This window comes from Nannobrachium achirus (assembly GCF_963921795.1).
Source record: "Nannobrachium achirus genome assembly, chromosome: 23".
NCBI classification, from domain to species: domain Eukaryota; kingdom Metazoa; phylum Chordata; class Actinopteri; order Myctophiformes; family Myctophidae; genus Nannobrachium; species Nannobrachium achirus.
In genome coordinates this window covers 46,078,245-46,094,185 of record NC_137830.1, presented here as the reverse complement: position 1 = coordinate 46,094,185, position 15,941 = coordinate 46,078,245, and the positions used below count along the sequence as shown (strand labels likewise).

The 15,941-nt window shown below is 42.1% G+C and overlaps 1 protein-coding gene across 1 annotated transcript in view; it reads right to left on the bottom strand.

Moving 5' to 3' along the window:
• LOC308309150 (chemokine-like protein TAFA-2) overlaps window positions 1–8,670 on the bottom strand; it is a gene marked incomplete at both ends in the record, with an annotated part of 29,003 nt that extends 20,333 nt beyond the window's left edge. The window contains one exon of the mRNA XM_080754626.1: window positions 8,568–8,670. Within this exon, the coding sequence (XP_080610752.1) occupies window positions 8,568–8,670 (103 nt within the window). The remainder of the gene's footprint in view (window positions 1–8,567) is intronic.
• Between the last annotated feature and the right edge of the window lie 7,271 nt (window positions 8,671–15,941).

Below are 15,941 nucleotides of genomic sequence, written 5' to 3'. Positions count from 1 at the left end.
ATGACATGAGTGTAGACATGCTGTGTAGTGGTATTCGTGATTTTAGGGCAAAAACTGTAGGAGCAGTGTCCAAAAATGTGTTTTAAAAATCGGCCTGAAGGTGGCGCTACAATAGGGCCATGTGAGAAATGAGGGGTGGGGTCTCCGCGTTGCCTTGGCGGACGAATAGGTACCGGCCCCGGCTCTCCCGGACGCTCCTAGCCCGAGTTACGGCATTTTATGTGCGCTGCAGTGGCAGGGGGTCCTCCACTGGGGGCGCCACCACTTTTGCATCCGTTCTGGAGCACCAGGAGTCGGTGGTCCCCGGGAATTCCCCATGAGCAGCCCCGTTGGGGTGGTCATTTGGTCATTTTTGCACATTTGGTCATTTTTTACATCTGGGGGTCCCTGGGGCTCCGGGGGTCCTTGGAGGTTGTTGCGACCGTAGGTCGCATTTACTATCAAAACCTCCACAGGCTGTCCGTGAGTGAGTCAGTCACACGTCACACGTGAGTGAGTCAGTCCGTCAGTCACACGTCACACGTCACACTCTTGCCCTGCTCATATCTCCGCAACCGTTGCCCCGATCCATGCCAAATTTTGCACACACACTCCTTACCTGCCAAACTACAACCTCCAAGGACCCCCGGAGCTCCAGGGACCCCCAGGTCCCTGGGGACCCCCAGATGTAAAAAATTACCAAATGTGCTAAACTGACCAAATGACCACCCCAACGGGGCTGCTCACGGGGAATTCCCGGGGACCACCGACTCCTGGTGCTCCAGAACGGATGCAAAAGTGGTGGCGCCCCCAGTGGAGGACCCCCTACACTGCAGCTCACATAAAATGCCGTAACTCCGGCTAGGAGCGACCGGGGACAGCCGGGGCCGGTACCTATTCGTCCGCCTTGGCGGCGCGGAGACCCCACCCCTCATTTCTCACATGGCCCTCTTCTAGCGCCACCATGAGGCCGATTCTTGCAAAACACATTTTTGGACACTGCTCCTACAATTTTTGCCCTAAAATCACGCAAATCGGTACACAGTATGTCTACACTCATCCCATCAACATGAATCTCTCCCATATAGCGCCACCTCCAGGCCGATTTTTAAAAACACATTTTTGGACACTGCTCCTACAGATTTTGCCCTAAAATCACAAACATCACTACACAGTATGTCTACACTCATGTCATCAACATGGATCAGGAAGATTTTGGCAAAACAAATTTTTGCCCTATTTGTGGAGATAAGTGACCTACGGTCGCTTATCTCCCGATTAGGGAGTCTTACTGGTAGTTTGGCAGGCAAGGAGTGTGTGTGTAAAATCTGGCATGGATCGGGTCAACGGGTGCGGAGATATAAGCAGGGAAAAAGTGTGACGTGTGAGCACATTTGGTCATTTTTTACATCTGGGGGTCCCCCAGGGACCTGGGGGTCCTTGGGGCTCCGGGGGTCCTTGGAGGTTGTAGTTTGGCAGTCAAGGAGTGTGTGTGCAAAATTTGGCATGGATGGGGGCAACGGTTGTGGAGATATGAGCAGGGCAAAAGTGTGACGGACGGACGGACTGACTGACTCACCCACGGACAGCCGGTGGAGGTTTCTACAGTAAGTAGCTCCCTACGGTCGCAACAACAAGAAATAACCATGCATTCAAGAAAAATAATTAAAACAACATAGGCAAAAAGGCCATGAAAACCAAAAGGGTTGTTTACAGGAATGCTTTCTGGAACAAATAGGTTTTTAATAGTGTTTTGAAAAGAGTAAGGGAATCAGTGAGGCGAATGTTCTCAGGTAGCAAAATACCCTCTGCCATTTGAAAATAGACGATCTACAAGCTCTACAAGATTTTTATATATTTGAAAACTTGAAATGGGACAATCTGTATAATGAGTACTTTTGGTACTTTAAGTACATTTTAACACCAATACTTTTGTATTTTACTCAAGTACGTTTTGAATTCCACCCAGTATTGATACTTTTACTTAAGTAAGAAATGTGAGAACTTTTTCCACCACTGTTTGTGTGCCACCCTCAGCTGAAAGGTCAATTGTGCACAAAGGACATCTCATCTAATAAAGAGGCAGATTGAAGGATGAGCCCTACTAATGTAGGTGCCTCCAAAGCCTGTCCTCTTGTGCCTCATTTAGTCAATATATATGCCTACCCCATTTCTGTCCCTAATAATAATTTAGAATTATTTACGTAGCTCCATTAGTGAGAGCTAGAACAGCGGGGATGTCACCAGTTCAAACCACTGGGAATAAACAATACAAAAATCTCCAGCGAGTATTTCACATAAAAACTATCTGATTGATACAGGTTTGATGCCTTTATTTAACGGTGAAACCTCTACATAGCCTGGTTCCAGACCCTGAATCGCTAGCCACACCCCTTTAAAGTTTTGTTTCGGCGATTCAGGTAGTCTGGAAGTGCTCTCATTGAAGAGGTTTTCCTCGTTTGGAAATCCGTACGGTGAATCAGCGTCGTGAATCAGTGTCTTGTGAGCAGCGTGGGTGGGCTTTTCCCAGAACTCATGTGCGTTTCCAAGTAAACCAGCGCCGCCGCCGGACCGTGCCCGTGCCGCACATTCCCAAACATAAACATTGCGTCGCCTGTCGCGGTAATTTGCGATCGTATCGATCTCGCTATGAAACATCAGTAGCAGACATGTTATGTTGTGTTTGATTACTAGTTCGTAGCGCTCCTATTCTGCCTGTTTCTTTGGTTAGCAAGTAGCACTAGCAAGCAACAGGCTAGCCACTAGCCAGCCACATAACAACACTACGTCATCTGCTTTGCTACTGTTGGTCAGACGGTGAACCAATCGCAGAAGACTGCCTCTTTGGCAAGGCCCATCCCAGAAACGGCCTTGGGCTTGGATGAAAACACGTTCAGACTGAATAATGGAGTGAAACGAAATGCAATTCAGTGTCAGGCTAACCTCTACATTGTTCCCGAATACATTTTGTGTTGCTTTATTGCTACATATTGTGTTCTGTGTGGATGTATTCATCACAAAAACAACAATTCAAAATTATGTATTTTCAGGCGAATTAATTGCATGAAAGAAGAACAAGAAAAACACCCCCATTTTGTATGGCCTTTAGTCTTGTTCAAAAGATGTTTACTTGCTGCACATACCGTACAGCAGCAAGATGAAAGTCTCTGAGACGATCCATATCGCTGCTTTGTGTAACGGGAAGGATTTGACCTCCTGTCTCAGGGGTACTGACCCCAACATTCCATCTAACTACTATCTGGGTTGAAACAAATCCCCTGCAGCTAAAGTGTAATAATTCAAGCTTCCCGTGTCACAAGTGATGTTTCAGCAAAATGTGTTTCCAAACACTTCACCTGGATGTCATCAACATGCGTGGTATAACTTTGAGCTGGCGTTATAGTGGAGGAAATATGTAACAAAAATAGGCTAATGTGTTCACTTCCGGCAGAAAAGCGTGAAAATTTGCACCTAGGGGTATTTTTGTGCGCCGAATTCAAAAATTGACGGTCCCAAGCACTTTTCCCATGGGATCTGGTGGCTCTCATTCACTTACCATACTAGGGAAAAAAGACCCCCCAAAAAGTCTTCTTTAAATAGCATGTGAGGGGTCTATCTAGGGGGTTTTCATCATTCTGAATCCATTGCAAGCATTTGTTTTGCACGAAAAACATTCCTTGGGCAAGAAATGGACCCTACACAACTGTGAAAAGTGATGACTCATCACTAAACCATAGTTTTGTGGGGTCCATTTCTTGCCCAAGGAATGTTTTTGTGCAAAACAAATGCTTGGAATGGATTCAGAATCATGAAAACCCCCTAGATAGACCCCTCACATGCTACTTAAAGAAGATTTTTGGGGGGTCTTTTTTTCCTAACCCTAACCCTATGGTAAGTGAATTAGAGAAAAGTGAATTTGAGAAAAGTGCATTCAGCGCACAAAAATACCCCTAGGTGCAAATTTTCACGATTTCTGCCGGAAGTGAACACCTTTTTCACATATTTCTCCCACTATTATGCCCAAAATGTTTTCCATTTTACTGATTTTTAACCACTTAAAGTCAAATAAAGATGATAACAAGGGTATTCCCAGTTTGTCATACAACAGAGTAATGTATTATTAACCAACAGACAAAATTTGAATGATGAAAAAATCTTAATTTTTGAAAAATTATGTTTCAAAAATGTGTGAAATCCAATACATATTTTTCTGGCCTTTCTGCCAAGGGCTGTAGGGGCGTGGCCCATGTACAGCATGAAGCCACGCCCACTCATGGAAGTATCTGCTTCCGTTTTCAGGGGTGTTAAAAAAGTACTTTTACTCAAAAAAGTAACTAAGTACATTTACTCAAGTACTCTAATTAAGTATAATTTTGAGGTACTTTGACTTGAGTAGGCTATATATTTTTTTCCAAATTAAAAAAAAAAGAAAAGAAAAAAGCTCACAATGTGTCAAGCTTGTAGATCTGCTATTTTCAAAATATTTGATGCATTTGAAAACTTTTGCAGTAGTAGTGATACTTTTACTCAAGTAAAATATCACTCTCCAGTGTTTCGTGTCGTCGTCACAGGACGTGCAGACAGCAGACACACACGCACGCACGCGCATGCGCACACAGACAGACAGACAGACACACACACACACACACACACACACACACACACACACACACACACAGATCTAGCTACTGTAGAGAGAGGGACGTGGCTAATGCTAGCAGGCTAGCAGCAGCTAAACTCCGTGGAGGCGCATGGATTAATGCACTCACACGCGCGCGCGCGTGTTTGTGTGTGGGGGGTGTGGGGTGTGTGTGTCGGGGGGGGGGGACAACAACAGTGGACGTTACAGCAACAGTGTGGACGTTAGCGACCAGGCTAGCTGGAAGAAGGGAGGAATTTGCCTAGTAACTGATCTCATAGGCTATTCAGTAGCCTATCAAATGTAATTAATTAATAGCTATCACCGTGATGCGCAGATTGCGCACCACGGTGACAAGCATTAAAATATGACACCCCAGTTATGATTAAAAAACGTAAAGCAGTCTTATATCACAATGCTGCAATATAAAGTTCCAATTTTTTTAACAGTGTTTCAGAAATTAATATTCTACATATAAAATGTGTCTATAAAGAAATAGCTTAATTCCTTGAACTGGGCCTAAGACCTAAAACATCATGATGCGTGGGAGCTTCTTGCTATTAATATAAATAAATAACAATAATTAAGCTATAACAACATGCCGAAAGTTGGTACATCGGGGTTAAAGTTGTGGTTTATCAACGTTACTTCTAGTGAGAAAGGGGTGACTTTTCTCAGCACATACTGTCGTTCTAAAATTATTCTGCCGGAAAAGCTTTTGTAATCCTGTCCTCTGGAGACATATTATGGATGCGTAAATAGCTGTAATCATCTAATAATGTATGTATTCTTTTTAATTCACTGTATTTATACATTGTAATTATTGATAATGTTACAGTATCTGCATGAATGTGGTTGACGGCTTTTCTTATACAGATAATTTCTCAGATATAATAGCAATGCTTTGGTCAGCATTGTTGACATTTAACAGATTGTGACCAATTTAATTCTTGTTTTTAACAGAAATTGACGGTCACAGTAAATGTAATATTATTTCCTGTAAACACAATGGTGAAACGTTTAGAATTGAGGGGTATAGTGTAAATGGGTGTACACATTTCCCTGTCAAATTATATTATTTAAAAAGTAGGAATTGAATTCATTTCCACTTATTTATTGGCACACAATAAATAAGTGTGCCAATAAATAAGTGGAAATGTGAGTACTTTGTCCTCCTGATTTACATTTTTGGATGTGCTACCTTTTTGGAATTCAATTCCTACCTTTTATGTAAATTTGACTTTAGGTCTAGCACTCCACTGAGAAACCCATTGCTGATGCGCATCTTCTTTTTCTTATAAAATTATATTATTTGTCATCCTTGGTATACCTTCTAAGCTTTTGCAGAGCTTAGAATGAGCCTTTGGGGGTGACTACAATGCATGACAGTGAGCATGAGTTGTCCACTTTGCTACTGAGCCTATATTATTTGACATCAATCTATGCATTTTTCCATTATTTATGACCACTTAACAAAAATGTTTATTAGGGTTGAGTAAATTAAACCCTCAATTAACAACACGTTTAAAAAGTAATAATAATGTGTAATATAACAGGTGAGTTTGAAACCATTCAGTGATTGGCTACAATCCTAGTGATTGCCAAATAGCTTGACTTGAGCACCAAGGATACAAATGTTTTTCTCAATTCTTATCATTTTGGTGCTGGTGACATTCCTTTTGGCGTGGCAAAGCATCTTCTAAAACTAGGCAATAGCTCTAGATACCTGACCATGTACGTATATTGATTGTCAACTTTAATGAGAGGATAATGCAGAATCCCAGATGATAAGGTGCTGTGCTCTCAGGGTGACGGCAAACACTTACTTTGTTTTCATTCTAGCCACTAATAATAACACTGAAATACAGCACAAAGCAAGTAGGGTACCCTGTCTTAAAAACTGTTTAAGAGCTGTGACACATGCTTGCAGCATTATTACTGTAACTGACAAAATAACCCCTCTTTTCTCACAACTCAAAATGAGGCACGTCCCTGCAATTGTCAAAGAGAAGGAAAAGAGTGTTTGCCGATTTAAAAACTCTCTGCTGCCTTTTACTGGCAGAAACAAAAAATGTAAACAAGTGAAAAGTGATTGTGGGCATCTGGAAACCAATTTCTCCACTCGCTGGAGCTAACTAGATTTGGCCCACTTTTCCAAAGCGTACGTATGGTTTTCTTTTTGCCAGTGTTCTCTGGAAAGATTTAGATTTTCTCAATTTTAGATGTGTTCCCGGGTTCATTTCATCCCTTGAATGATAACAGGTTTACAGCAACGGAAATAACACCCAGGGGAAATTAGGGCTGCCGCGGCCATCAGATAGAAATTGAATGCGTGTTGAGATTATTCTGATCCAGTCCCTGCCAAATAAAATGATGAGCGCCTTGAGTGAGGATCGCTGCCAATCAAAAGGCACATGTTATGGCACCAAGATCCCATCTAATTGGTTGACAACACACGGAGAGCTCTGTGTTTTCTATCATGTCCGTAAACGGCCGTCCTGCACGACTGCGAGATGAACCAGTGTACAGTACCAATTACCTGAGGCTGTGTATTGTCAGCGGAGCCCCCCCCCCCTCCCCCCCCCCCCCACACACACACACACCCACACACTTGTAATGTTGCTGAGTTGCCATAATTGATCTCCCTGGGTCGACTAGTGATGGCCCTGACAACGCTCGTAATGAGACGTGGGGAGCGGAGTTTGACTTTCTACCTCAAAAATAGCTGCTTCAAACCAATCACACACACACACACACTCGTACAGAATATGCCACTTGTAACGTTGTGAATGTGTGGCTCTGATGTAAACCGTTCCTCATCACGGTTTATTTGGCAACGCGAAAAAGGGAGCGAGTTCAGAGGAGTGTGCCAACTTTAGAGAAAGAACAAAGGTGATAACAAAGACTTACAGACTGACTCCCCATTTTCCACCACCGTCTGAAAACTCTTCAGATTCATCCACCCATCCCCCCCCCCCCCCCCCCCAGCACTCGTTATTCTTTGTACCACTATTTGCTGCCTGTTTTTGATTGATTCTATTAATACTATGTAGTCAGATTATGTTGGTTAGGCCTACTTATTCACATGTTATGTTATTCAGATAGACATACAGTAGGTATACAGTATAAGCCCATATAGCACTTAGGCCTACTGTAGGACTCGCCTACCCCCAATGACCATACATGAAAGCTAGATGGCAGCATGAGTAGATATACGCTTTTTTACTGATTAGGCGCTCGGTCTACCAACGTTATTTTTGTCTAGATTGATATATATATATTTTTTTGTTATATAATTTTTATCCCACGATTTTGCAACCCTTTTTCACCCAGTGCCAATTGCCTATGTAATCCTGGGCTCTGCTCTCCCTCTGCCGTGCCTGGGGAGACAACGGACTGACCTCATGCTTCCTTCAATGCATGAGTAGTCCAAGTTGTTTCTTTTCACCTGACAGGGGGGATTTCCCCGGGATGGACGTAGCGCGTGGAAGGAACACGTTATTCCAACCAGTTCCTTTCCCCTCCATCAAGCGCCCCGGCTGGCCAGGGGGAGGCCTAGATTGATATTTCTATGCATTTCATGTATTGCTTATTGTATTGATGTATTACCTTGCTTATTGTAAGTCGCTCTGGATTACGAGCATCTGCTAAATGCCTAAACTGTAAACTGTATATTGGTTGCTTGACCACAAATGCTTGTTATTAGATCACGTGTTATTTAGACAGATGCTAGGTTTGATTTTTACCTTGTATCCTAGTTACTTAAAGCTTTAAATAGTTTTGCACCGTATTTACATGACCATTTACTCGTGCCACAGATGGCTGATCTCAAACTCGTATAAGTCAATCTGAATAATAAGAGCGTCTGTTCAATGTCTAAATTGTAAATTGACACCTAGAAGGGTGTGCGGGAGGAGGGGTGTAATGATGGTGCTGCTCGGTTGCTCACCTCTGGAGCCTTCTGTTGGTATGGACATCTCCCAGAGAGTGATCAGACACACCATAAGAAGTAGAGCCCCTTTGCTTCTGTTCTGTGTGTATCGTTCACTCATCCTGGAATCGGGAAAGAAGAGTGTGTTAACAAAGCCAGGCCCCTTCTTGCTAACTTGCAGTTAACATGAAGAGGCATTTAACTGCAGTGCAGTTAATATTATAATTGCACTGCATTCACGGTACATGGAGGTTCAGTCGAGACAATGGGTCTACCCAATAACGCTATACCCCTTATGCTAAGTTCAGGGTATGCCAAATCTAAATCATTACTTTCCCTGACCATTACTTTCTTTACATTATGAACTGAACCTCTTAAGCCCGATAGCAAAAATAGTCTATCTGACAAGCTCACAACTCGTTGCATCGCTGTGTGCTGGGAGCTTGTAGATCTACTATTTTTGTAAGTTCATTTGGTTTTGGATATTCAATCTTTCAAATGAGTAGCCTAGTGAGCGATTGAGAGAGAGAGAGAGAGAGAGAGAGAGAGAGAGAGAGAGAGAGAGAGAGAGAGAGAGAGAGAGAGAGAGAGAGAGAGAGAGAGAGAGAGAGAGAGAGAGAGAGAGAGAGAGAGAGAGAGAGAGAGAGAGAGAGAGAGAGGCCTGCTCAACAGCGCCACTTGGTCACCCAGGCCTGTCACTGCTCACCCAGCGGTATTGCAGCTCATGCTACATACGTACATACATAGTTACATACACACTCAAGCCTTGGAGTGCACCACTCAAAAATAACTGTTTGACACAATGCATCAAGTATTTTCAGTTGAAAATCTGTCATTTCCTCACATGAGTGAGTATACATTCGGACTTTGTCGTCTTCGATTTTCCCCACTACTCTCCAGAAATCTAGACAGGCAGGTGAATCTCTGCCGCCCCAGCGGACCCCCGTCACTTTACAGCGGCGGCAGCAGTCGAGAGGCGAGAGAAGTCTGTGGGTAGCAGGGGGCTGGGGGCTGGGGCGGAGCGAGAGCAAAGTATGAGAGGCTCCCCAGTTCACTTTTAATCCCCCTCCACCTTGCGCTGCATGGGCCTAAAGCCCTCACCAGGGACGTGCTGGGCCCCTGATTCAGCCTGGGAGAAAGAGTTAGAGAGGCCCTCATTGCGCTATCGAGAGAGATCTCTCTCTCTAGCGCTGCTGCTACTCAAAGATTTGTGACAAAGTGACAATTACATTATATTTCGTCGTTGTCGGGTGGAAACCTTGTATGTCTGAATGTTTGTATTTATCATTTTAAAAATGATTTAAACTAGTGAAAACAGCCGATCTACAAGCACACAACGCCTCGCGGTGCGAGGCGTTGTGTGCGGGCGTTGTGTGCTTGTAGATCTGCTGTTTTCACTAATTTTTGTGCAACGGCCTTGTATGATGAAGCAGCTTTGCTTTGCGAAAAATGTACAAATTTGAAACTTGGAGATACGAGGTTTCTGCCCGACAGTGACGATTTACTTTGTTGGCCACCAAGCCCCCAAAATGGAACGAAGGCCGACATTTTATTTAATTTTTCCCCTAATGGCCGGCCTGGGACCGGCCGGGAATGAACCGGCCATTCGGGAGTTGTCCCGCTTTTCCCAATGGCCAGCACGTCCCTGGGCCTCACTTCTCCCTAATGAAAGTGTGGCGGGGCCGGGGCACACTACATAAACCATCTGGCATGGCTTGTTATCCTCGACAGGAAATGATCAAATTTCAAACGAGACGCACAAGTGCTACAGTAATTACTGGAAGAGGTTAGGTATCAAATGCCATAAGCATACACTGTTACATGCTTCATTTACGCCTATTTTGACCACCCCCCCGCTTCATATCTGCCTGGCTCATTGACTTATAGATTGGGTAATCCTCACAGGGGGGTTCTCAGATTATTTATGTTATTACGTTTAATTTTGGAAAACCACACTTGACCTTTGCAAGGGTGATTAGGTTTTCTTATTAGCTTTTAATTAAAAATACATTCTATTCCCTCAAGTGTCATATGGGCATAATAATAAGCCGCCTTGTGCTGTGGTGACATAATACTTGCAATAATAGTTCAATACATGTAGTTCACCCACGTACAAGATGAGGAACATATCTTGTCACCATGACATCAAATGTCACCGTTCCCCTAAGCAAGCAAACCCACACATTGGCAGTTATTAATAAACAATAATTAATATGCAAATAAATCATAGAATAATATAACATAGTGGCTTCCTCAGTGCTGACTAAATGACAGTTTTACTGGATACCAGTACTCTTAGCGGTTTTGGGCATATAGCCATAATATGTGGTTTCCAGGATATTGATTCATCAAGCATAATGCCATGGAATCGTGTGGAACATTAGTTATATATATTAGACTTAGATCCTCTGACACTGATCTCTTAATTGTTCTGTTTTTTTTTTATCCTAAAATAATCCAAATATAATCCAATTTGTATTTTATGGAACACTGATGCCATTCCTACTGAGCAATTGTGTATTACTCAAATAATAGTCTTGTACCAGATGATCCGAGATCTCTATAGCGATATGTCGGGGGAATATACAGTATATGCTAGAACAGAATCACCACACTATCATAGACTACCTTACAGGCTATGGATTTTTTTTTACTGTATAATTGTAGATTAGTTAAGAAATTAAGATTTAAGAGTATACAGTATGTATTTCAGGAAAGAAAGGAAGCCTGGAGGGTTATTCAGAGTCCTTTCCTTTTTTAATAATTTCATTAAAAAGCAGGCATAAATTGCTCATCTAGGAACAAAACCATATATTCAAAAACGCAAGCAAGCACATAAATTGTCTATCTATAATTTCACAAAACCTGTGTGTGTGTGTGTGTGTGTGTGTGTGTGTGTGTGTGTGTGTGTGTGTGTGTGTGTGTGTGTGTGTGTGTGTGTGTGTGTGTGTGTGTGTGTGTGTGTGTGTGTGTGTGTGTGTGTGTGTGTGTGTGTGTGTGTGTGTGTGTGTGTGTGTGTGTGTGTGTGTGTGTGGTGTGTGTGTGTGTGTGTGTGTGCGTGCGCAAGAAAGTACATCAAATTTGTAGTACTCCTCACAGAGAGAACTCACAGAGTGCTTTGCATACAAAAGAAATAGAAACACAGCAGAAGCACTCACATGATTAAAAATAACAAAAAAACACAAGCTGGTACAATCAATCTCAGGAAACAAAACAGCAGAGACATTTCACGGGAGGGATAACATCCAAGACATTCGACAAATGCTTATTTAAACTGTAGTGTTGTTATGGGTAGCACCGAGTGCCGCGCTGCGAGCTTGTAGATCTGCTATTTTTGCAAGATCGTGAACATTTGTCTTGAATATTTCAAATCCTATGTTTCTATGTCAGTGGTGCTCAAACCTTTTCATGTGAAGGACCCCCAAAATGATATGTATTTGGCCACGGATTACCATCTCAAAAAATGTAGTTCCAGTGACCCCCCAGAAGCAAAATTTGTGTTACAAATGTTTGCTTAAAAAATATATATACGGTATATTCAAAGATTTGCACACGTTTTCACGACTTTTCAAAAATAGCAGATCTACAAGCAAAAGCGTGGCACTCGGTGCCGTGCTGTGAGCTTGTATATATGCTATTTTTCAATAGCTAAAGTTTTAAATAATTAAGGCTCCTACACCTTGGGCCCTAGTAACTCAGTCCCACTTTTCCCCCCCTTGTGACGCCCCTGCCTGAGTAGGCTGGTGCCCACGGGTACGGCACTGGGTACAGCATGCATTCCCTACTTGCATCGTTCTGATCGTTCTGATCATCAGACTATGGTATTGTTGATTCTGTATTGTACTACTCTTAGCTCATTATGTTAAGAGCATCATGCAATGTTGTCCTATTCGTCAAGGTACAAAGTTTTGATATTGCTGCGCATGCATAATGTTTATTTTTTATTTTTTATATTGCATGTGCCTATATTTGGGTGCGTGCATTCCTCAATTCCAAAAATAGCTCTAGTTAAACTGATTCATTCTTTTCCATATATGTACAGTATTTACTTATTTTTCTGTTTTAAAATACAAGATACATGGTCACACATGGTAACAGAGCAGGAGAGACAACAGAACAGGACAAATCAGAACACAACACAATATGGCACAACACAACAAGACTATGCAAAGCAAAGCAAAGAAAAGCAAAGCAAAACAAAGAAATACTAAAACAAAGCAAGGGAAAGAAAAGCAAAGAAAAACATAACACAACAAAGACAAAAACGAAAACGAAAACTAACAAACCCTCACAGTTAACCACCCACCCTCACCCACCCATGCCCTGGCCTGGGGGTAGTAAAAAGAAAGAGAGAAAAATGGTGAACTGATCTCATGCAAATAAGAAGCAAAGCTTCATCGTAATAATAAACCAGAGTAGATAATAAATAATGATGATAAAAATTTAAATAAATAATAATAAAGGGGGGGACTGGCAAATTAGATTGTGGCTAAGGAATTAATGTACAAAATAAATGGGTCCCAGGTTTTGTAAATTAGTTATTCACTGAGCCTTGATTCTTTCCAAATGGAGAAATGTCTTTTAACCATGATGACACTGGGAGGGTTTGGGATCTTCCAGTGGAGCAATATACGACATCTGGCTATGAGGGAAGCAAAAGCAACCAAGTCGGCTTGTTATCTATTATATATCCACTACAGGAGACACACCGAAAATGACTATTAAAGGACAGGGAATCACAAGGAATCCCAGAACCACAAGTGAGCGTGTCAAAAAAGAAGCAAGCTTTGGGCAGGAATTAAAAGTGTGTGTGTGTGTGTGTGTGTGTGTGTGTGTGTGTGTGTGTGTGTGTGTGTGTGTGTGTGTGTGTGTGTGTGTGTGTGTGTGTGTGTGTGTGTGTGTGTGTGTGTGTGTGTGTGTGTGTGTGTGTGTGTGGTCTGCAGGGGAATGGGGCAGCTAGTGCAAGAGTCGTGTGAGTTCAGTTTAGCCCTAGTGTAATGAGTCCTGTGAACCACTTTCAATTGAATAAGGCACATACGGGCGCAGGCACAGGAGGAGTTGACCCTATAGACAGTATGTCAGCCCAGTATTCCTCACTTAGCTCGATCCCAAGTTTTCCCTCCCATGTACCCATCAACTCAGAGCCTATAGTTGTCTTGAAGGAGATAAGATCAGGGACGTGCTGGCCATTGGAAAAAGCGGGACAACTCCCGAACGGCCGGTTCATTCCCGGCCATTAGGAAAACATTAAAAATAAAATGTCAGCCTTCGTTCCATTTTGGGGTCTGGGCGGCCAACAAAGTAAATCGTCACTGTCGGGCAGAAACAGAAAAGTTCCTAATTTGTCGATTGTTTTGCAAAGCAATGCCCTGCTTCATCATACAAGGCTGTCACACAAGAGTAGTGAAAACAGCAGATCTACAAGCACACAACTGTAGATCGGCTGTTTTCACTAGTTTAAATCATTTTTAATATGATAAACTAACTGTTTTGGACATACAAGGTTTCCACCCGATAACGACGAAATATAACTCATGTAATTGGCCCACTGGCTTGTCACTTGTCATGATCTGAAATGGCAAATCTTTGAGTAGCAGCAGCGCTATAGAGAGATATCTCTCTCTATAGCGCCTCTACAACTCTTTTTCCCGGGCTGAATCAGGGGCCCAGCATGTATATGGCTAAGAGCACTGTAAATTGATGAAATATTAAACAAAGAGTCTGATGTGGACACTATAGTAGTCTCTAATAGGGTCTCTCTGGTAAAGTAGGGAATGTTTGGAAACAAGTGCTTGCAAAGTTGCATAATTGAAAAAACGGAAGTGATATTTTGATTGTCCAGTATTTCTTTAGACATTTGTTGCTGCAAAAAGAATCCCAAAAATGTATAATTACTAAAATAAATAAATAAGAAAACGTCCATATGTCATATGTCTATCGCCCTGGGTTGCTTAGATGAGGAGTTCATGCCCTGATTGCCCTCAGAGGAGAGACATGGAGGGCATTTTCTCCAAATGTCAATTGTACCATAGAAATTGTCCAGATTATTGCTGGACCTCCAGTTAAATGAATTACTTGATTGACAAAGTTGGGTGGCTGAGGTACATGGGGGAGCTGATGGACTTATAGATGAAGGTCAGCCAGTGGAATTGCTGCAGGTGGCTTAGCAATGACCAACCAGTAGAGAAAAACTAATCTCAATATAGGTCATATAGGTCATGGGTGACATATTGTAAGACAGAGAGGTTCCACAATAATTGGTTGCGATTCATCCTAGATAAACCAGTGGTTCCTAAACCTTAGCTTGGGACCCAAAAGGGAAATCAAATTTGATGTATCCCCTGGACTCAAACTAGTCACAATAGCTGATCTAAAAGCCTGCATTGCGGGTTAGGGTTATGAGATTGTAGATCTGCCATTTTCACTACTTTAAAATGTGGAATTTCTTTCTTTTTTTAATGAAATTGCTTTGAAAATTGTTAGATTACAGTATTTGTTTTATTCATGAAAATATTTAATTTGGATTTTTTTTTAATCATTTGAAATAATACATGAATTAATACATGTGGGAAACAAAACAAAAAGGGATAATTACTAATTAATAGATCCAGACCCACTATTTGGGAAACACTGCTATATACGGGAACACACACTGAGGTGTACTTTTCTGGATTGTATTCATATGTTTGTACTGTATTGTATGTTGTGTACTGTATTTCTTTATTTTTACAGTATATATAGTACTGTATATCAAGACATTCTTTGATTTGACCTTGACTTGGAGATTGCAAATGTAACTTTGGAACACCATGCAGATTGCAACACACTCCCCGTTCAGTGAGTGTAACTGTATGTTGGTATTTGGTAGTTGAATTAAGCCAAAGTTAAAGATTGGTATAAAGATTACTGGTAATGTACACTCCAGTCCAGATCTATAAATATGAATGAAGGCTCTTTGTGGGAATATTGTATTAGATTCTGTAGTAGCATAAAAAAAAACATTAGCCACTCCATTTTTGTTCTGTGAACTGTCAGCGGTATAGCCAGACAGACACAGACACTTCTGTGAGAAGTGGCTGTCAGGACAAAGTGATTGACTCATCTGACGTGCGGTGACAAGTTCTGACAACGGCAGTTATGAGCACTTTCATACTGGCACTTCAGGCCGCATCTGAAGTCGGTTTTAACAATGCCACCAAGCTACAGAACATTACAGAGTTGCTTATTTTGCAGTTGTGCTGCATTTTTGATTGACAGGCCAGGCCGTAGATGGCTCTGTAGCGTGTTTAATTGGATTTACCAAGACTTCTGAGAAGAGGCACGCCAGTGGAAGTATTAAAATCCTAAGAAAAACGACGGGAGCGGTTAAGTGCAGCATATAAGATATGGGGA